Source organism: Ostrea edulis, chromosome 1, assembly GCF_947568905.1.
Source record: "Ostrea edulis chromosome 1, xbOstEdul1.1, whole genome shotgun sequence".
Taxonomy (NCBI): domain Eukaryota; kingdom Metazoa; phylum Mollusca; class Bivalvia; order Ostreida; family Ostreidae; genus Ostrea; species Ostrea edulis.
In genome coordinates, this window is record NC_079164.1 from 85,468,775 (window position 1) to 85,491,661 (window position 22,887).

The 22,887-nt window shown below is 36.1% G+C and overlaps 3 protein-coding genes across 3 annotated transcripts in view; 2 read left to right on the forward strand and 1 right to left on the reverse strand.

The window, feature by feature from the left end:
• Positions 1–1,467: 1,467 nt before the first annotated feature.
• Positions 1,468–5,353, forward strand: LOC130048252 (cyclin-dependent kinase 4 inhibitor D-like). Its single transcript, XM_056144740.1, has 5 exons — positions 1,468–1,677; positions 4,293–4,400; positions 4,700–4,798; positions 4,922–5,026; positions 5,221–5,353. Exons 1-5 carry the CDS (start codon positions 1,468–1,470, stop codon positions 5,344–5,346), a joined length of 648 nt encoding a protein of 215 aa, XP_056000715.1. The 3' UTR covers positions 5,347–5,353.
• Positions 5,354–5,391: 38 nt separating this feature from the next.
• The window catches only part of LOC125669248 (uncharacterized), a 28,174-nt gene continuing 10,678 nt past the window's right edge, over positions 5,392–22,887 (forward strand). The window contains exons 1-5 of the mRNA XM_048903724.2: positions 5,392–5,520; positions 16,637–16,747; positions 16,900–20,426; positions 20,529–20,676; positions 22,062–22,253. Coding sequence (XP_048759681.2) covers positions 5,440–5,520; positions 16,637–16,747; positions 16,900–20,426; positions 20,529–20,676; positions 22,062–22,253 — 4,059 coding nt within the window. The 5' untranslated portion in view covers positions 5,392–5,439. The remainder of the gene's footprint in view (positions 5,521–16,636; positions 16,748–16,899; positions 20,427–20,528; positions 20,677–22,061; positions 22,254–22,887) is intronic.
• Positions 6,999–14,271, reverse strand: LOC125677172 (mitochondrial intermembrane space import and assembly protein 40-like). The gene is made up of 3 exons (XM_048915151.2): positions 14,117–14,271; positions 11,558–11,662; positions 6,999–8,982 (listed from the first exon to the last, which is right to left on the reverse strand). The coding sequence occupies exons 1-3, from the start codon at positions 14,136–14,138 to the stop codon at positions 8,618–8,620; spliced, it is 492 nt and encodes a 163-aa protein (XP_048771108.1). The 5' UTR covers positions 14,139–14,271; the 3' UTR covers positions 6,999–8,617.

Here is a 22,887-nt window from a genome sequence, read left to right on the forward strand (position 1 = left end):
TTCTATTAGTGCCAATCAATATTCAGCAGAATAATTAATACTATCAACAAATCAATTAGTGCGCAATAATTCAGAATTGATCAATTGAAGATATCTTTAATTAATTAAATTGTTGCGCGCTCAAATGAATCGATGATACCAAAGAATTAAACATATGTTGAATAAACTGAGTTTATGTGAATTTAGTCTCCACAATCAACAACCTCGTCTACCATCAATACACACTAAAGCAGCTAATCTTTTTAAATTTCATTTGAAAATCAAGGTTTTCTGACCATGATAAGAGTCATGATATTTGAAAAAGAAATCAATTTCAGTTCTGAAAATACATGAGTATTTGAACTGCAATACTTCACGTCGGCATATATTTCATGAAGCGCGTTGACTTATGCCGCCTTACAGTTTAACTTTATGTATATTATATTCCTACGTATTTTCAAAAATGAAGTTCGTTTTTATATTATATACTTTAATTTCTAATGTATGCACACTGTTTACAATTGCATAGCGTTCATGACGAAATGGCTATCATATGCCCTGTATATCAAAGGCAAACACATCGGGAATGTAATAAATATAGGAATATATCAAATGAAATCCTTTCTCCAAAACCCGCGAGTTTCGCCTCTTTTCCAGCGTGTCTCATTCCGGCGGCACAAAATACGACTCTCGTAGATTTTAACTATGCAGAATAAATTAATATTAGGCCAATACACCTTTTTTGTTCTTCATTTGAGTGACTCTCATCTAGTTGAATTTTAATTCTGATAGATTCCTTTTGGATGTGACGATGTTTTAATATGTGCATGCAGATCATTCAGGGAGAAAGAAGGGAACCCGGGGGTCCACATTTAAAAAAAATAATATTTTAAAAGAGTAAAGGCGAAATAACTAAATTAAGCCGAAAACTTTTATACAACATAACATGTACATGTAACCGTGTGTATTGCTCTTTACGTTTATATACTAGTAATTGTAGATTTGTTGATTCGCAGTGGACTGTATAATAATTATAAGGATATATATACGGTTAGTTTAGCCACTGAATGATTATGTACAATAAGGGGGGGGGGGGGTTTAAGCTTAAAGTAAGAGTCACTTTGACACCCGCCTTTCTATATGATGCAAGTTTGGTTCAATGGCCTCATAAGTTGTGCGACGAGCAAGGCGAGATAACTACTGAAGCGCACAGTTCACAAAGAAGCTAATAAATAAATATATATATATAAATACATGTATTTAAATAAAAATTTAAAAATTATAAATCAGTAAAATTTTACAACTATAAAAGATTTTTAAAAATACTCGAAAAATATGGAATTATCTACTGTCAACACTCTTACACTAACGAAATAACGTCACGTTTTCATGTCGAACGTCGAAACCCGCAAAATAACGTGAAAATATCGTGACGTCATAGAAATACATGTAAACAACTATTTTAACCACAAAGGGATACAAAGCGTAATGAAATTGAAAGCGAAGAAAGCAAACAAAAGTTCGTGTCTCCTTTGTGAGGGGGACGTCTGTGTCCACGTACAGGGAGACACGCGGACGCAGAAACAGCAGTCGATTCCGAATATTGCCGAACAAACGATTAATATGTTGGAAAAACTTCTCAAGGAGAAGGAGAGAGACCCAGAGGAAATTCTCAAGCTGGCGTCCAGAAACGACTTGGTAATATTGTAACGATATATTATATATGTAAAGTACTTGGCCATAAGTAAGTTTCCAAAAAAAAAAAACAACAAAAAAACCAAAAAAATTCTCTATATATTTCATGTACGCCTAAATCTATCTTTTTTCAAAATCTTCTCTTGGAGCCAATTTTTCCTCAATGTGGATGAAATAAAAACCATTTTGTTTAGAAATATCAGAAGTAACCCGTCTGACCGCCACCGTTTTGCTTTTATCATTATGAAAATACCATTTTTTAAACACTAAACTTCTTTCGAGGATTTTTTTAAAAGCAAAATCAGCTCTGAATCTAAAATTTTTATTTTATGTTGTAAAAATGTACTATTATGATAGTTTTGTATATATAACTTAAACCATACTCATTAATAAAATTCAAAGTTTAAGATTTTATCAAAATACCCCTGAATATGTTTTATATACTAGCTCTCATTTTTGTCCAAAAAAATTGTCGCAAAATTGTGATTTACTATTTCAATGACAGAAAAAATTTGGTTTAAAAACTTTTGTTATTGTTAGAAACCCTATCCTGAGGCTCTGAATGAAGTAAAATTACATTATTGTCTTCCCATACCAAAATTTATTTCTATATAATGCTATATACTGTATATTCAATAGAACTAAAATCTTTATTTTGATAAAATCTTCCAACTTAATTTTGATTTTATGAATTATTATGCTAAAGTTACATACAAAACTATCAAAATAGCACATTTTCATTAACAAGAGGCCCATGGGCCATATCGCTCACCTGAGTCACCTTGGCTCATATTAAAGATTTTTCATATGCATGTATATATTCTCCTGTAAAACTTTGATCCCTATTGTGGCCCCAACCTACTCCCGGGGGCCATGATTTTTACAATATTGAATCTGCTGTCATGAAGCTTTCTTGTAAATGTAAACTTTTCTGGCCAGTGATTTTTCATCAGACCTTTAATGATTTTCCTATATATTTCTATGTAAAATTTTGATCCCCTACCGTGGCCCCATCTTACCCCCAGGGACCATGATTTTTACAAACTTCAAATCTGCACTAGGTCAGGAAGCTTTTGTGCAAATGTAAACTTCTTTAGCCCAATGGTTCTTAAGGAGAAAATGTTTAAAGATTTTTTTTCCTATTCATTATAGTTATGTAAATCTTTGATCCGCTATTGTGGCCCCATCCTGACCCCGGGGGTCAAGAATTTAACAAACTTGAATCTGCACTATGTCAGGAAGCTTTCATGTAAATCTCAGCTTTCCTGGCTCAGTGGTTTTTGAGAAGATTTTCCCTATTTATTTGTAGGTAAAAGTTTGATCCCCTATTGTCGCCTCATCCAACCCCCGGGACCATGATTTTAACAAGCTTGAATCTGCACTATGTCAGGAAGTTTTCATGTAAATTTCCACTTTCCTGGCTCAGTAGTTTTTGAGAAGATTTTCCCTATATATTTTTATGTAAAACTTTGATCCCCTATTGTGACCCCATCCTACCCCAGGGGGCCATGACTTTAACAAACTTGAATCTGCACTATGTCAGGAAGCTTTCATGTAAACTTCATTTGAACAAACTTGAAAGCCCTTCACCCGAGGGTGCTTTTGGCTAAATTTGGTTATAATTGGCCCAGTGGTTCTGGAGAAGAAGTCGAAAATGTAAAAAGTTTACAGACGGACAACAGGCTATCAGAAAAGCTTACTTGAGCTTTCAGCTCAGGTGAGCTAAAAATTAAAATTTTCAATAGTTTGTAAACCACACTTTTTTGGTCATTGAGATAGTAAATCACAATTTTACAATAAAAATTTTCGACACCAATTACTTTCTTACAGCCATATGATGTGATATGCATTCAGTGATCAGAAAACAATACTCTATGTAGAACTTGATATTTGTGTTTTCAGAGGTATAAAAGTATAGATTGGTATTGAATAATTTGATTAAAACAATGTACACTGATCATATAGCATACTAAAAAAAAAAAAAAAAAAAAACCGACAAAAAAACCCCCAAAAACAACAACAACAAAAAAAACAACAACCACGAAATAAAACGGGATGAGTTGCAGTACCTGGTCAGAAGTGAGTCATTATTTCATTTTTCCACGATATATTTCATTGAAAAAACAATCTTTATAATATGAAATAAAATATTGTGAGGTCATTAAAGTCCCAATTTTCATATCCCCCCCCCCCCACTTATTATGCAAAATTGTTCAAATTTTCTTTTCTTATGATGCTAAACATATTGTGATACCACGTTCATTGAGAATATAGTTAATGAAATCACCAAGGCAAAATTTTTTAAACCTCAAAATGCTAATTCGTGCCATAAAATTTCAATTTTGCATTTGACGAGCGATTTCACTGCACCACCTACAGATAAGATTATTTTGAAATATGTGAAGAAACTACAAATATTTCTGTATTTTTAAAATATTACATCTATAAAAATGCTTCAATAAGTTAGTTTTTTTTTTCAAAAACGTACTTTTTCAATAAAATATATATGATAAAACGATGACTCACATATTGCCAGGTACTGTACTTAGTGACGATCAATGTTAGAATACGGAGTCTATGAACTGCGCTGATTTACAATGAGTTTGTCTATCATAAAGTTTCAAGTGGGAATGGACCCATTCTGTCTAACGGCTGCCATTGGTCACATCGATGGAATGAGGCGATTTCTGGAGGCGGGGAAAAACCCAGACGACACCAGCATGGCGGTAATTACTAAGATTCAAAGCGTGGGTCCAGAATTTCTCCGATAGATTTTCGTGGGTGGTGGTGTTCTAACCTTTTAAAACCTCAAATAACACGTTGTTCAAAACGGAAATAAAATATTCAAAATATGTATATATCTATATAATTGGTTGACTAACGTACTCTATCTTATTTTTGATGGATCCACGCTTGAGCAGTAAAACTCTTGAAATTTCTATTGATTCTGAAAATTCTCTTCATAAAAAGTGAAGCTTTAATAAAATTGTGTATTAATTGTAAGCAATAACTAATTTTATTTCAGGACGGTAGCACGCCGCTGATGTTGTCCACACAGAATCGCCACGTGGACACCATGGAAATCCTGTTATCCTATGGCGCCGACATCACTCTCCAAAACTCGGTAGGTGGGAAAATTTCAAACACACGCTAACTTTCATTATAAAAACTCAAAAGAACTAAGTATTTATATTTGGAAAGAAACCAAGGCACGATTTTTAATTATTTCGGGGTTTTTTTTCTACAGGAGGAGAATAACTCTATGATGTTGGCAATAAAAACTGGAGACGCTAAGGTAGTCAACATCCTGTGGCCGTACAGGACCCGAGTGGACATAAACCACCAGAACAAGGTATCATTGACAGTACTCTGAAATCAAATAAACCTAGGACGACATAACATCGGACCTGCTCTGGACATTATATCTCTTTATTTACGATTTGTTAAGTAATGCGCAATGTTCCACACCGCCGTAAAACAAACCCGTAGTAGATCCGCCAATGTCATCCATGATCTGTAAACTAATGCACCGTGTTGGACTCTTAGGCAGGTCAATCCATGTTACACCTGGCCGTGGAGAAGCGATGGGAGACGTGTGTCAGGGTTCTCATCAAAAGTGGCAGCGAGGTCAACATCATGGACAACGTAAGACATGAAAATAAAAAAAAATAAAAACTACACGCAATACCCCCCCCATGTTTTAAAAAAAATAAAAATTAACACTGGTTGTAACTGGGCATTTTACAGAATGGCTGTACACCTTTGATGCTTGCTGCTATGAAGGCAGATATTCCAGTAGCAGACCTGTTGATCAATGAAGGAGCAGGGATACTGGTGGAAGATGACGTAAGTCCAGCTGTATCTACAGTTATAGAATTGTGGATATACAACATTTCATTTCACAATCTCCCTTTGGTTAAGATCACCAGAGTTATATACTAAACAGAAATCTGCCTGTCGCTCTGTGTTTCTTCAATGTCTTCTCCAATGGAACTCTACCAATATTCTAGAAACCTTTTTAAGAGATCAAACTTCAATCTGACTGCCCTGTTTTCTAAATCAAACAGTGCAGATTAACTATATCAGATGCATGCCAAGTAAATACGCCCACAATACTTCTAAAGAGAAATATTTTCTTAATAAAGGGATTGAAATTAAAACATGGCTGTAACCGAAATCGATCCCTAATATTGGCCAAGACCAATTAAACTTCTCCATGATGGTTGCGTGCCACTCACCAAAAGTGGTCCTAGTGGACCATTTTTACTTTGATATGCTGCCCCCCCCCCCCCCCCCCCCCCCCCCCCCCCCCCATGTGGCAATATCAAAATCAACATTTCGTTTAGAACGTCTGTAGTGATAGTAAAATATATTGGTTATCTACAAGTCAGGGGCAACCGTAATCACGGTGGCAAATCACGTGACTTTGACATAACAGTAAGTGACACCTTTATTAATATCAAATTGTCACATAACTTGCGTCAACATTTGAAGAATTTGCCCAGGAACAAATCTATACTAAAGTGGTAGTTCTACGTGCGATACAAGCATAGAATACCAATACAGTTGTTTGGTGGTCGGAAAGTTTTTGACTGGAAAGTGTTCTTTAGATATTGAGTGGACAAGACTTGGTCTACAGATCAACACACTGATCCTTGACCTTGTGACCTGAAAATCAATAGGGACAATTTATTATCCAAGGGCAACCACTGTACCAAGTGAGCTCATCAAAGTATTATGGCCCCAATCTGACTAGACCTCTATTAATACTATAAATTTCAAGATGTTGGTTGATGTATGATCCTTTCATACATGTATGAATGCTTGTCTAGCCACTGACTTTGGTACTAATTAGGATTATCAAATGACCTGTTGAAGGAATCAGAATTAAATTTTAGATTGTATTACAGATTCACTTAAAACTTCTGCTACTTTTTCTAATTTTCTAACAACTTCACTCCCTTGTTCTTTTTTGATTTAGTGTCTTGGGTGGGAAGTTGTAAGGTTAAACTTTGCTAGAATATTGTTCACTTTCTGCTCCCCAATACCAGCGTCCAGTCTCTAGACACGATAGATTACCTCTCTCTGTTATATAAATAATTAAATAAAAAAGCAGGAAAATATGCAGTTCCAAAATATATTCAAATCACTAGCGCTTTCTGGATTACGACCCATGTACTACTTTATTTTACAACTGTTACATCACAATTGAATGTGCACCTAAAAAGATATTGAGTCCTAATATTTGGTACCCAACATTGATGATGTAAGCAAACCTGTGACCTGCATTGTCTTATAAATGATAAAGACAATAATCACAATAATAATTTTCTAAATATCTATTTAGCTTCAATCTGGTATCAATTGCATTAAACAAGATATATTTAAATGTTTTACACATATACACTATATATACCAAGTTTGGCCCTGCTCTAGAGTCAGAACCTCTACCCTGTGGATCATGAAATTTACAATTCTGGTAGGGCCCTTCCTGCAGTTGTAGAGATGATTTTTGAAAATTGGTAAATTTTTGCCTCAACCCTAAGGTATAGGGGGTGCAGGAGTCCTGAAATTTACAATTTATGTCCCCCTTGTCCCAAAGATGCTTCATACCAAATTTGAAAAGAATTGGAATGGCAGTTAACAAGAAGGAGTTAAAAATGTTCAATTGTTAACACATTTAATCACTTTCCATTTTGGTCCCACTCTAATACCAATACCCCCTACCTCTGGGATCATCAAATTTACAATTTTAGTAAAGGCTACCAGTTCATTCTAAATATCTATTTCCTTTCAATATAGTATCAATAGCATTAAAGATGGTTTTTAAATGTTTAACACATAAATACTATATACTAAGTTTGGACCCGCCCTGGAGTAAGAACTTGTACCCCGGGGATCATGAAAATTACGATTTTGGTAGAGGACTTCCTGCTCTACATTGCTATGAATTTAGTTTTTCTTACACATGTGAGATTGTAGAGAAGATTTTTGAAAATTGGTAAATTTCTGCTCTGTCCCTGTGGCCCCAGGGGTGCAGGAGTCTTAAAATTTACAATTTACACCCCCCTTGTCCCAAATATATTTCATACCAAATTTGAAAAGAATTGAAAGTGTAGTTATCAAGAAGAAATTAGAAATGTTCAATTGTTAACACACATCAATGGATGCAGACCAATACGCCGGTTTCGAGATACATCCAAGTTATATCCCTTTGGAGATCTCTCGTATATAGTAAGGCGCGAAACAATTTGTTTACATGCGGGAGTGGGACAAATATTCATCACTGCTTAAGTGAATGTACTCAGTAAGATTTTCATAAGCTGTTTGATCACCTGAATTTGACTGATTCCTAAACTAAGTGATAATAGTATTCAGGTAGTAATTAAATACATGGAATTCTTAATATATCATGTTATTTCGATGATCATAAGTACCATATCTAGGATATTACTTGCAAATATGACATTTTTTATGTTTCCACTTTAGTAGGACATTTCTTTCGATATTATTTTGTATCTCTCATATTTACTTATTTAAAGAGAAGCTGATTTTAATACATTTTATCGTTTTCCTCACTGACTATAGGTTCACTCTGTCTCACTTAGACATTCAAAGTCCCACTAAATGCACCTCCTACACAGAAGAGTTTGTATCTCGAAACTGGTGTATTGCAATAAATAAAGTGACCTAAAAAGGATAATTTTTTTTTTACTAATTCACTTAGAAGTACATCACAGGTAAATGCACCGCAAAATGACATTAAAATCATTTGGTGAGTTAAACATGATTTACAGATCAGTGCCATGAAATGTATATAGGGTTTACAGACAACAGAAAATGTAAATGTTTTCTATTTCACTTTCACAATCACAAGCACTCGCAACAATAGCACACATGGAAAGATCGCTGACACTTTAACTAATTCTTCATACATATGAAATCATGACGTGGTACCAGCTTCTGATGCTTTCTCCTTGTCTTTTACAATGCTGCTGGTCACATCAATATGGGACGATGACACTTCATCATCATCTTCATTTTCATTGATGGCAAACGGATCCTCCTCCTCATCTTCTGGGTCACCTGACATCTTCTCCTTGTAGTAGTCAGCATGTTTCTGAATACAGGTCATCATCGTTTCAAGCTTGTCATCACAGTTTTGACCCCTTGGGTCGTTGTTGTCCTTTGAGTTGTAAAAGTTACAGGAGAGGAACTCCCTCATCTCATACCCACAGGGCCCTGCGTGTAGACCCCCTACACAGGGGCAGCCAAAATTCAGCTCTCCATTTGGTTGCACAAATCCAACTGAAAATGTTTGTGACAAGAATTTACACAAGATTAGCAGTGTGCCTTTAGTCTCTTACTTACACTCTGTGACAAGAATTCAATACCCATTGAAATAATTAGAAATTAAGGTATTGTTTTGTACAAGTAAAGAATAACAGTTAAAATGAACACTGAGGATGACACAGTAGGATTATTGCATCAGAAATTTATTATATCCAAACAGAATTTCTTTATTTATTATCTCGTATCAGAGCTGGAATGGACCCATCAATACTATGTTAATTGCATGTGTGTGTAAGTGGAGTGAGTGATCAGTGATGAAAAGTGCATCAGTTTTGATGGAAGGTTTATAATCCACCTAATTACCCAGGGATGCTTCTAGCAATGCTCTTGCTTTGGACATTGTTTCACAAGAGCATCGTAAATTTAACATAGTTCGTAAGACCAAAACAAGAGGCCCACAGGCCTTATCGGTCACCTGAGTACTAGTTAAAAAGTATCACTACTCTCATGGGCTATGAAATCTAGAAAAAACTAGAGATTGTTTTAATGGTTTCCTCAGCTCCCCAAATTGGAAGTGCTCCAAATGAAACCTCCTCCCCTTTTAAATGAACTGAAAGGTATGGAGAAAAAAGCATGAGCAGGAACATAGACATTATGAACTCCGATAAGTCACATACTGTAGAAGTGTTCACAAACTACTTTACACCCTCCTCCCCTCAGATCCACTATACCTTTAAGGACAAGTATTAGATCCTTCTGTCCCTACAATATGCAAATCTGCAAATGGCATTGAAGTATTGTATAAAATTTTAAGTCTATCCGATAAGCCATATAGGAGGAGAAGTGTTCACAAGCTATTTCAACATTCTCCACCCCTCTAAGATCCACTATAACGTTTACGAAAATAATTGGATCCTTCCATTCCACAAATATGCAAATGACAATGAAGCATTGTACAAAGTTTCAAATCTATCCGATAAGCCATATAGGAGAAGTGTTCACAAGCTATTTTACATCCTCCATCCCTCTTAGATCCACTATAACTTTTAGAAAAATAATTGGATCCTCCTGTCCCTACAATATGCACATCTACAAATGGCAATGAAGCATTGTACACAGTTTCAAGTCTATTCGATAAGTCATATAGGAGGAGAAGCGTTCATAAGATTTTGTGACAGAAAGACGGACGAACGGAAAGTACAAAAACAATATGTCTCCCCCTGAATAATTTCCTGTTCTGAATATCTATTAAAGCTAAATTCTAATGTTCACCAACAGCATAAAACAAGAGGTGTTCTTAAAAATTTAATGCCCGCAAAAGTGCACACACTGATGAAAGGCTTTACATAATATAATATATGTGTTAACATTAAAACATTAAAAGATATGACTAATTTGGACCCATCCTAGACTCAAAACTCACACCATTTTTTGTATATCGTTTTCTGCATTTAGATTCTATACAGTATCAGCAAACTTACACATAAATACCAAATACTAAGTTTGGCCCCACCATAGGGTCAGAACCCCTATCCCGGGGATCATCAAATTTACAATTTTGGTAAAGGACTACCTGTTCTTTCTAAATATATCCAATTAGTTTCAATTTAGTATAAATAACACTAAAGGAGATGCTATTTAAGAGTTTTACTCATAAACACTATAATATAGTAAGTTTAGTCCTACCCTGGCATCAGGACCCCTACCCCAGGGATCATAAAATTTACAATTTTGGTAGAGACCTTCCTGCTCTGCATCACTATGCATTTAGTTTTTCTTACACATGTGCAATTCTAGAGAAGAAGATTTTTGAAAATTGGTCAATTTTGGGCAGTTTTTGCCCCACCCATAACACCCCAGGGGTACAGGAATTCTGAAATTTACAATTTATGTCCCCCTCGTTCCAAAGATGCTTCATACCAAATCTAAGAATCGGAATAGTAGTTATCAAGAAGTTAAAAATGTTCAATTGTTAATGCATGACGACAGACGGCAACCAATTGTATAGGGTCACCTCAGTAATAACAAGAGGCACATGGGCCACATTGCTCACCTGAGTCACCTTGGCCCTGCCATTGTTCAGCTTTTCTGGGCTAGTGGTTCTTGAGAAGAAGATTCTTAAATGACCCCACACTATTTTTACATTTCTGTAATAATTTTTCCTTTGAAGGATGAATGGTCCCTCATTTGAACAATCTCAAATCCCCTTCACCCAAGGATGATTTGTACCAAGTTTGGTTGAAACTGGCCCATTAGTTCTGGAGAAAATGATTTTCCTACCGGCATATATCAGCATGTAAAACTTTGATCCCCTATTGTAGCCCCACCCTACCTCCGTGGGCCATGATTTGAACAAACTTCAATATACTTTACACCAGGAAGCTTTCAGGTAAATCTCCACTCTTATGGTCGTGATTCTTGAAAACATTTTCCCTATATATTCGCATGTAAAAAAAATATGATCCCCCATTGTGGCCCGATCCTATTATGTTTATCCCTGGAATGGATGACAGTATAGATTTAGGTAGTACAGAGTGGTAGAATGAAGGTGCAGAATAAAAAGTATAAAATGGTAGTATAGAGGCCTTACTGGGCCCATCATGGATCTCTTCCTCATCCAAGGCTATAATGGCTTCACTGGGGGCCGTTATCTCTTCCTTGGTGACAAAAACAATTCGGTCCTTCCCATCATTACCTACAGAATATCTCAATATCATTAGATTTTGATGTAATATACATGTCACATCACTCGATATTTTTTCAAAACAAAATAACAATTGGGATCAGATTGCAATAAACAATAAATTGAATGTTGTTTTCTGTAAATATCACTAAAAACAAAATACTTTAAACAAATATTACCATGTTATTCAGTGTGCGAAACTAACTTTAAAGTCCTATAGACTTTCGGTCCATAGTCATTTTATTTCCTATAGACCACAACAAATTCCTATAGACCAAAATTTAACATGCAATATTCATTGTTATTGAAAAATAAATAATAGACACAAATTCGGTTTAGCAATTTGTTCATAGTTAAATTATATTCTTTTTCAATTTCATGCATGTCAAGCTTTTCAATTCGAATTTTGTATTCTTTTTCATTTTGTTATAGCTCAGTTTCACTGTCTGATTCTTCATCTAAGTCAGTTCTACTACGTTTCATTTTCTCATGATTTTCTGCAACTTTAGCCTTGCTGGAACTTGTTGTACTGACCACTTTCTGTTTGATTCAAGTACGTGCACCTTCCACATATTTTTAAAACCGTTCAAAAAGGACATTCCGAATTTGCACGAAAATGGTGTACATTGAAGTAAATTATCAAATTGACCCCCCCCCCCCCCCCCCCCCCCCCCCCCCGTTAAAAATCGAATAATCTGATTTGAAGGATTTGTAATTACATTGTGGAACATTTTATTACAGCTAAGGGGTGAACAGAAACATCAACGTACTACATATAGACTGGTCCCACTTCTCATATATGTTAAATAAGCAGTGGGCAACCAATTTTTTTATTCAGAATTCTTATAGACAAGTTGGTCTATATAGCTATTTTGATTGTTATAGACCAACTCGATTTTCTATAGACATTGTCTATCGGTCCATGGTTAATTTCGCACACTGATTATTTCATTATAATGTTTATCTAAGTGGTATACATATAAAATAAACAATTTAGTAGTACTCCATTTTATAATGAATATTCATAATTCCATTCAGAACATATCAAAACTTAGATAAAAAAAAGCGCCAAGTGTCCAGAGTAGGTGTGTATCAGTACATTGAACTGATGCACCCAAGTCCTTTTTTGCAGGGAATGAGTCATTTTACAGTGATTTACAGGGAATCAGCAAAATATGTCGATTTACATCGATACGGTATAAAATCAAGATATCGTCTAATCTCGTCCGAGATTCGGCTCGGCTTCATATTTGGACTTTTATCAAATTACTGGTATATATACCTGATATAGACATAGTTATCTCTACATACCTTCTTGTATATCGCTAATTTAAAAAACAGACTATATAGGAACTCTTCAATTTTGGGAGATTAAAATAATGCGCCATAGAAGTTATTATTTCAATCTAATTCAAATCAGATACTAAGATACGCTCACAATCACTACAATAGGGTCTGACATAATCCCATAGGGGGTCACTTCAGCATGACCTTTTTGCTTGAAATATTCATGAGAACTATCAGCCAGTTAGATTGCACAATACAGTCAATGGTTATTATTTAGACGTTTCCCATCAAATCTTCTATGTAAGAAGATTTGACATAACCCAACTAGGGGTCATGTTCACGAATGTGTACTTTATGTTAGCCAATCAGCACGTCACTTATGAAATCGTCACAATTCAAGGAAAATGGCTGCAATTGTTTGGTTTGAAAGAAACATTGTAGCTAGATGTGGCATCACAATTCACCATTTACGTCGACTGGCATTATATTCCTCTCGTTAATTAAGTAAACCAACTTGAAAACTATTCAAAGCATACCCATCCCTATTCATACATAAATCGCAATTTACAATTAATTTAATTTGGGTGTATTATAATATATATACGTTTTGTTGTTTGTATGAACGGAATAGATTAGACATTATTTCGAATGTTTAGAATTCCTTATGTGAGAATATACAATTTTATAGTGTGGAATAAACTTCATGGGAGAGAGATTAACTGCAATTTGTTTACGAATTGTCGGGAACTGCCTAAATAGCAACCATTGTCTGTATGGCGCAATCTAACTGGCTGATGGTTCTAATGAATATTCCCAGCAAAAATGTCATGCGGACGTGACCCCTTATGGGGTTATATCAGATCCTATTGTAGCGAATGTGAGCGTACGCGTACCTTAGGATTGGAATGTTACGTAAGCAAAATACCATATTAAATAATCCAGACTAGTTGGAGCACAGTGAAACCATTAAAACGCGAGAATTAATTGTTCCGAATTCATTATGTTCCTTTCATTGTTACAATAATACAATCCAATTGTTATAAAAACTTAGGCGGTATGAAAATATTTAGTACGTATAGAATCGATGATTGAATGATCTTCAAGATATCACGAAAAATAAAAAATATTTCATATTGGAATTTGAAACATTTTCAGTGATAAGAGAGACTGTGTGCTTACCTTCCTCCCGACAGTAAGACATCGCTATTAAATGTCAATTTTTCATAAAAGTCTCAAATGTCTTTCAACTATTTCAGTCTTTGACTTTCTCAGTTTTCTGACAACCATGTGTGATTGAGAACTCCGAGCCCGACTAATTTTGATAAAAATAATAATTCAAAATAGATAGACAGAATGAATAGATAAATGATGAATTATTTGAAATTAATCATTTCCCAGTGTGTTTGGATCATAGGCACTGGGATGAAAAAATGATAATAATTAATAAATAAGTTACATTTTAGGTATTTAGGCCTAGCCTATTTCACAGACGGTGGGAGTTTTGTAATCATGGTATCATTTTGAAGGTTTCATCAAATAAAAATAATCCATCATACATGTAGGAATTTCCTAAATTATATCTCCCTCACTATCATGCAATAAATGTATATTATTATACCTCAGTATGAGAATGCCATGCAACGCGTAATCTGATTGGTCTAGACGGTCACGTGCCCGGGAGGACAAAATTTCATATCTCCCTCTCAAACTCCCCGTCAAGGCCTCATTACGTCACTTACGAATAGTGGAAGAGTTTGGTTTGTGAGCAAACGAACTCTGGTGGAAGTTTGATCTCCCTCTCAGACATCATATCTCCCTATCATATTTACCCCTTGGGCAATCTCGTGCATTTTCCATAAATTTAGCATCAAGGTAGACGAAGTGTATTGTGACGTCACAATAATTCCGAGTCATTCTACTTTCATAGTTCGTAAGGCACAAAATATGCGGGTCTCTGATACACAGTTGAATCGCATGGTTTTGGTTTTGGTTGATACAAAAACAAGCAAGTAAATCAGCACTCAAGGAGAATGGAAATACAAAAACTGCTTATCATCTCACTGTATTTCGTTGTTTGTACCTTCTACCGTAATTACGTTGACGGCGCGATGTTACCGTTAGGACGATCTCAGCTACATACAATGTACATTGTAAAATCGACTAAAATAACTGAAAACATGCACCTCTTTGTGATTTCTGTCTTATATTCCTCAAAATTTAATCTTTGCTAATGTGCTCAAACTACTTTTCACACTTTGTCCGCCATCTTTGAACTAGACCGCTAGTACGCGATAGAATAGTTAGTAATTTTCGACTAGATTCGTTCACTTCCGGCAAACTAAAGCACGTTCGGGTGAACTATAGTTTTACTTCTGTGACTATAGTTGGCACTCGAACTCCACCCATGATGGCTGCAATCTCTGGCGAAGATTTTGCGTTTACCGCATGTGAACAAAACAATAAATTGATAACATATGTGAGCTACACTGGATTTAGCCTCTCGGCAACTTGATAATGTTACCCCAACCACCTCTTCCGCCACTTTTACACTAGAAGCATTGTGATCGATTGGTTGAAAAATAGGGTTACATCATATTAATGGCGATACAACAGGGAGAAGTCATTATGATCACCGGGGGGAAAAATTAAAAAGATATGTCTTTATAAGTTAAATATCTCTCTAACTTAAAGAGATATCTCTTTTTACATTGATAGAGAGATATCTCTTTACGCTAGAGAGATTTCTCTTTCAGAGATCTGTCTCTAGCTCTAACCCTTTAACTACCAGAAAATTTCGAGTTCTCCTTCAAATCTCCCTAGCGTAAAGAGATATCCCTTTTGTTTAAAGAGATATCTTTTTTAGTTAAAGAGATATCTCTTTTGGTTAAAGAGATAACTTCCTACCTTAAAAAGATATATCTCTAACTTACAGAGATATCTTTACAGCTAATAGAGATATCTCTCTAGTGTAAAGAGTTATCTCTCTTATTTAAAGAGATATCTTGGTTTACTAATAAATAGTAAAAGGGATTATTAGTTACCCAGTCATCTAGTGACCTGGTATTATTAGTTACCCACTAGATGATAACCAGACGATAACTGTCAGTTAAACTTAACTAACTTTTGTGTATATTTGTTTGTTGATTAAGCATTTACTGTCGTTTATTAAGTTTTTATGGCTATTAAAATTATATTTTAAGAGCCATTCTCTGTAAGCATAAAAATTTTCAATATAGGGATGGATAGATACCTTCACCGATTTTGCTAAAATTTGGCATAAAATGATTATTTGATACCCTCTCAGAGAATTTGGTACCAAAATTAAAAGCGCTTATTTCATCTTATATGATATTTTTGCCCTTTCCGCTGCACATAGCTTAGCACTCAGGACCATAGCAGTGAGGACTCTTTAACGTGTTAACACCTGACGCGACAATCGGACCCTCGTTTTTAAGGCCATATCCGAAAGACCCGTGATTCTGCTGAGCGTTTGGTGAAGGAGCAAACACTACCTATTTTTATGTCTTAGATGGCACGAGCGGGACACGAACTCACGATCTTCCGGTTTCGAAACGAATGTTCTAGTACCAAACCTCAACCGCTTTCGAAGCGAGGCATTACAACATAAATATGAAGTAAATGGTGTATCAAGTACAATTATTATTATTATTTAAATGTTTATGATTTGGACCGTTACAGTGCCACTGCACAGCCGTCTGCCATGGTTTTGACGATGAAAACGGGGGTGAGAATTTTGTCAAGTACATCCTTGGAAAAATGTCTCAGAAAGATCGAGAAGCTTATATCAAGGTAAAGCACCTAAAGCAATCAAATTTTGGGATAAATCTGACATGAGTTTACACCTACACACACACACACACACATATATATATATATATCTATCTATCTATATATATATATACTGCATTTTAATTAATGATAACGTTGGACTTGTTTTAAAGAATCGAATAGATCGGATGAGAGATATGGTGGATTTCATAGATTTTGACGACTTTTTCACGGAATCTTTAGTTCCTGTTTTTCAACATTTGTCCAAAGTTGAGCCGGGTCGGGACATCTTGTTCCGCGATAAGTTAATTCCAAACATGCTCTCCGCCGTTCAGAAGTATTTACGTCACCAGGAAGTTGTCAGCAGCGCGTGTAATATCTTCTGTTCATGCATGTATCAGTACAACTCACTGATAGACGAAAGATTCGCCAGGCAGTTTCTGCAAGCTAAAGGACCCGAGTTTTGTCTACGAGCGCTGAAATTCTACACGGAGTCCGGAAAAAACGACAAGGAATTTATGGTTGCTGTTTTTTATCCCATCGTTTGCATAAACGAATGCAAAATTTGCCAGACTTGGATCGTGCAAAACACAGGCAAAATTGAGCCCTACACGTCACTACAAGATAAATTTAAGACGCTCAAGTATCACGACGAAGTTCTAAAGGAAAAGGGACATAGGCTGTGGAAAAGATTTTGGGATGGGTTTGATGACCTCCAGCGAAACTTGAGAAATATGAAAATTAAAGAATTACTCGACGAAGAAGAACGAGAGAAAACGAAAAAGTCGAAAAAGCGGGAGCGAAAGAAACAGAGGCGACAGCGAGAGAAAGAGAAAAAGACAAAGGAATCAATAGAAAACATCACAACTGGAATGGAGGAGATGGAGTCGGGTGACTCACACCCAGTTTACATGGGCGAAAAAACTAACTCTAGTGTCATTGATAAGGACTCAGGGGATTATATTGGGATTCATGGTCTGTGTAATCAGAATGAAAACCTAACCAATGAACTCGCTGATGTTCATGGTGTGACGACAGAAATGGACAAGGTAGAGGATGACAAAGAGACTCACGCAGCAATGAATAAATCTGCCAACAGCAAAGAGGGTAAAAATAAAATAAAACGAAAAGGCAGAGAATGCGGGGCATATAACAAAGTCCTGCAAGCAAACTGGAGGTTTTCTGAAGATGCTCAGCATGATGAAAGTGAAAGGAATTTATCGCATCAAATGGATTCTTGGACGAAGGTGACTGGGAAAAAATCTCTACAAAAGACTGAATACTCGAAGGATACAAAGAGACCTGTTAAGAAGAAAAATGAGGTTAAATCTCCGTTAGGACCTCAAAAGTTGCTTTCATCAGTGAATTCGGAATCCCGTAGGTGGTCGGATGTAACCTGTAAGCGGCGCCCACAGGAGACGGCATACACCGAGAATAATGTTCCAAACACTCGAGTGGTAGAGTCGGTGGCGCCTATCCAAACCGATAACTTGAAAGAATTTCCCTCTCTTAAACAAAGTATGCCTGGAAAATGGGAGGACGAAAATGTTCATAGATCAGTGAAGTCTGAATCAACAGCAGAGCTTCGGGACAGTGATGAATACAAGGTAAATCAGGATCCATGCCAAGAAATCCCAGCGTGGGTTGATGATAGCAAGCTGTGCTCCACTGAAGTGGAAAGCGATCCATACTGGATAGAAACATCCCAGTTTAAAAGAAACGTTCGTCATACTGCGGAAGAAAATAGTTTTTGGAAACAACACAGTTGTATGTCACCTTCTACCGGACAACCAAACCAACTTCCATACGATAGTGGTGCTTTGGTAAAGAAGGGTACCAGAAAAGAATTAGAATACTTTCCTACTCGAGAGGTGTTAGATGATACTCCATATAGAATACAACAGGCTTCTTTCATAAAGGAAGACACACAAATTCATACTCATTATGATCAAAATAATGGAATATGTAGCAAATCACAAAAGGAATCTTGCAATGATATGGGAGTAATTGGTGCATCTACACCGGATACTGTCGAGTTAATTATCCAAGCAGATTCAGAAAATGATATGGTATCATTGGATACTACTGTGGCAACTCCCAAAGGGAGACAAAACACATTTCCATGGGGCAAAATCCCAGCGCCAACATTGAAAGACGTGGCAATACAATTCATGAATAACACGCGCTCAGAAATACCGGAAACTAGATATTTAGTTCACCACGAGAAGGAGGATGATAACAAGCTCACCCCTGTCTTCAGGCATCCTGCTTTCACGTATACAAAAGAAGAAGCGTCTTCACTCAAAACAATCTCAAAGAAAACTCTCAACAGAGACACTCCAATAAACATCAACAATCAACTATTTCATACTCAGCAACAACAAAGGGCCCACACAAACGAATTCTCTTCATTTGATATGAATATCGGTCAAGCATCCAGATACAGGGACCTAGAAGGCTATGCTGAAAATCTAGACATTGCAAACAACTTTCCGCCTCTGACAAAACGTGAAACAGGAGATCATTCAAATGTTCCACCCAATGTAGCTGAGACAACAGAAGGTTTTATTTGTAGTGGAAAGAATCATAACCTTTCGAGTGTCAAACATTGTAAAGAAATGTCATTGACCAAACTTGAGACAGAGCTTACGAAGAATCCAAATGGCATGCGATCAGATTCCGGTGAAATGAATAACACTAAAGTAGCAATCATTCAACCTATTGGCCATGAGCGCAGAATGCCTCACTTGGGTACAAAATTCGTGCAGCCAACCGAATCACTCAGCAACTCGCAATTGCTTGTCGATAAAGAAAGTGCATTAAGAAGCTTCCTGGACGGTTTGCAATCTACTGGTATAGATATCACACTCGGGCAAAATCGATATCTTCCAAAGAATACCGAGTCTGAAAAAGCTAAGTGCGAGTTGGAAACAATTTCCGGGAATTGTCCTCTAGGAGATAGTATCCTCAGAAATGCTTTGACTATTGAACACCACCAGGAGGACATTGCATATTCCGAGGAACTGCGTGATGAGAAGGACAAATATGCCTGCTCGTTTCCTGGATTTCACGATGCTGAAGAAAGATTAGTAGACAAGACACAAATCGCACTAAATCGGCACAAAGTGGAATTGATACAATTCATTCAGCTGCAAAATTACTATCAACAGTACAACAACCCTGCCGCTATGGAGACCAACTACTTCCACGACTTTCAGTATTACGCTTCAGCCTTAGGATTGTCGAAACAAGAGGTTGAAAACATGTTGTGCCACGAAATACCAAAAGTAGATGCAAGTAGGATTCCGAATAACGTAAATCATCCAGTGGGTGTACGCGCACGCTATAATCCCGAAAACGGTGCGATAAGTCATCAGCCTTTATCGAGTAGCACCGACACCAGGAATTATCCCGAAAAACATCAACATAGACATCCAAAGGACGTAGTAGGTAAAGAGACCAATAGTACTGTCGAAGATTGGATGAATACTAGAATGGAAGACACTCTGGTGAATTTTGAGAGGAAGCCAAATATAACGTTTCCCCCAACACCAAAAGCGCCCGTGACCAATTGGCACAGAAACAGCTTCAGATGGAGGTCAAAGTTACAAGAGATATATGAGTTACCAGAACATCTACGAAGACGTGTCGGGGAAATCATCTTTCCGACAGAAACTGAGAAATTCAAGATCCCGTACTCGTGAGTACATATTTGAAAAGGCCAGAAATAAATGATCTAAGAATGTTATTTTTCGTGCGGAAAGTTTTGTTTATACCTTGAATTTAATTTCTTTCCTTCTAGAGACGAAGGAGGAGTGCTTGGTTTTTTGAGTGACGGGTCGGAGGTGGCAATTCAAGCCGTGGACCTTAAAAGTCGAACACTGGGCAAGGGATTCCTAGAAACTTTAGTATCGGATCATTTTACGCAATTTTTTCTTGTCAGATACAAGGTATATATCGTTTTACAGTGTATTAAGACTCAAGCTTTACCAGATCAGAATTCGTCATGAAGGATTTTGGTAAATGTTAAATATTAATGTGTATATAGACTATTTCAGGTTTTCTGTGGCTGATTTAGTGGGATGTCCACCCAGTCGTCCAGAAGACACGCAGAAGAGTTTGATTTTTGATATTTATTGTTGATATATTCTCTTTAACTATTGTATTTTTACATATGGTAAAGTACCATCATCATCATTATCATCATCATCATCATCGCGGGTTCGTTAAGGCAGGTTATGAAAATTTTTACTGGGATAAAATCCACGAAACAATGTTACGTCATAATTGAAATAAGTATATCACTAAGCATATATTAAATTCCGATTTTATTTTTTATTTAAGTTTTATTTATGCATAAAATAAACCATGCAGCTACTAAGATCCAACGAAATTCGAAATGCTATACTGCTGTTGTGTAATTTCTGTCTGATCGATATGAAAGTAAACTGATGACGTCATGACTACACACCGAGTGACGTTGACACATGCAAGGAATTTGTTTATGTGTGCCATGCAAATATCGACAAAATGTAGAGTATTTGAAAAATATGACATGGGATATATGGAATATATATGTGAAACGCTGAGAATTTATTGATATTAAGAAGGTATGTTGATATCATTCATTGACATCTTTGTTTAACGGAGAAAACATTCCATTTAGCATGTCGATCCGATTTTCTTCTGTCACAGACTGAAATAAAACTGCAAAAGTAGTACATTAATGTAATATCAGAATTACATAGTTAAATTAGTACATTAGGCCGCATACTTTTAGAGACTTTCTATACACCGTTTGAAAGGTCATAAACTAATGTACACGGCAATTACTGATAGAATCGTCTGTTAAGAAAATTTTTAAAGAAAACTACATAGCATTATGCAAAATGTAAAACATGAGCTAGATCTAGATGGTTTCGTGTTTAAATGTTCAATAATTATTTCTTATTGAAAGTGGTAGGATTCTATCAGTAATTCTGATATAATATGGGTATTTTACCGTCATTATCGCCAGTTAGACCAATATTTGAATCTTGGGATAATGTGTTACTTTTACATTTTCTATTAAGGTACCTCCATGATCTATTTATAACAGTCATGCAATGACGTCATAAGGAAGCGCATGTTTGTCATGTTGTTATGATACAAAATGTTCGCATGTAAACAACCAAAATAGTTTTTAACAGTTAGTAGCTCCCTCTCTCTATGTAAGACAGATTTTAAAAATTATGCAGTTTACGTGCATAAATGAAGCATGACCTGCCTTAACATACCTGTGATCTATGCGATAATCTATTGTGTATTGATACATCATTTCTAACTTTGTCCGTAGTCCTTCGCCATTGAGGAGGACATGTGTTACCTAGCGATGGAGCTACACGAGTACACCCTGGCGGAGTACATCGACAGGCTTTGTCTCACTCAGGAGTTGGATCCACTTACAATCAACAAGCTTGCTTGGCAGCTGGTGAAGGGACTGGCGTCTCTCCACGAGAACTGTGGTGTCCCCCACGGAAACATCATGGTAAGTTTTAAGATCCACACACCTCACCATCAATACTGATTTCCTTGAAGGTTAGTACATACATATACGTAGCAGTTCTCTGTTGGTCTAGTATGTAGGAAGTAGTTAATCTTTCTGGGCATTACTCGTCAGTTTTTAATCCTCTTCATTTGGACTAATCCAGAGAATTCCGGACTGCGAACAAATCTATACATCTTGTATATCTAACTGGTTTGGGATACTTTTCATAAGGTGCTAATGAAATTCATTAAATAATAACGTTTACTTCAATTCACATATTTTGTCAACTTATAAAACCTCAAAAGTTTTTGAAATGACGTCAGTATAATGACCTTCGAAGTTTCAGAAGTCATTGATATTTGAAATCCACGTGTATACATGTATATTCTATCATTAACTTCGAAAACGTTTGAAATGATCCAGATTTAACCGTATTACTCTGTGTGGAATGACAAATAACTCAAACTTACCTTTTATTACTTTATGCTGAATTTACACTACAACTATAAATTTATGTCGAATAACGAAATGAGCCAATATCCTATATCACTGACTCGAATTGAACCCATATAATCCGGTATATAACTCTTTATCCATTCTAACAAGGTATCTTGGTGTCTCTTTCATATTTAAT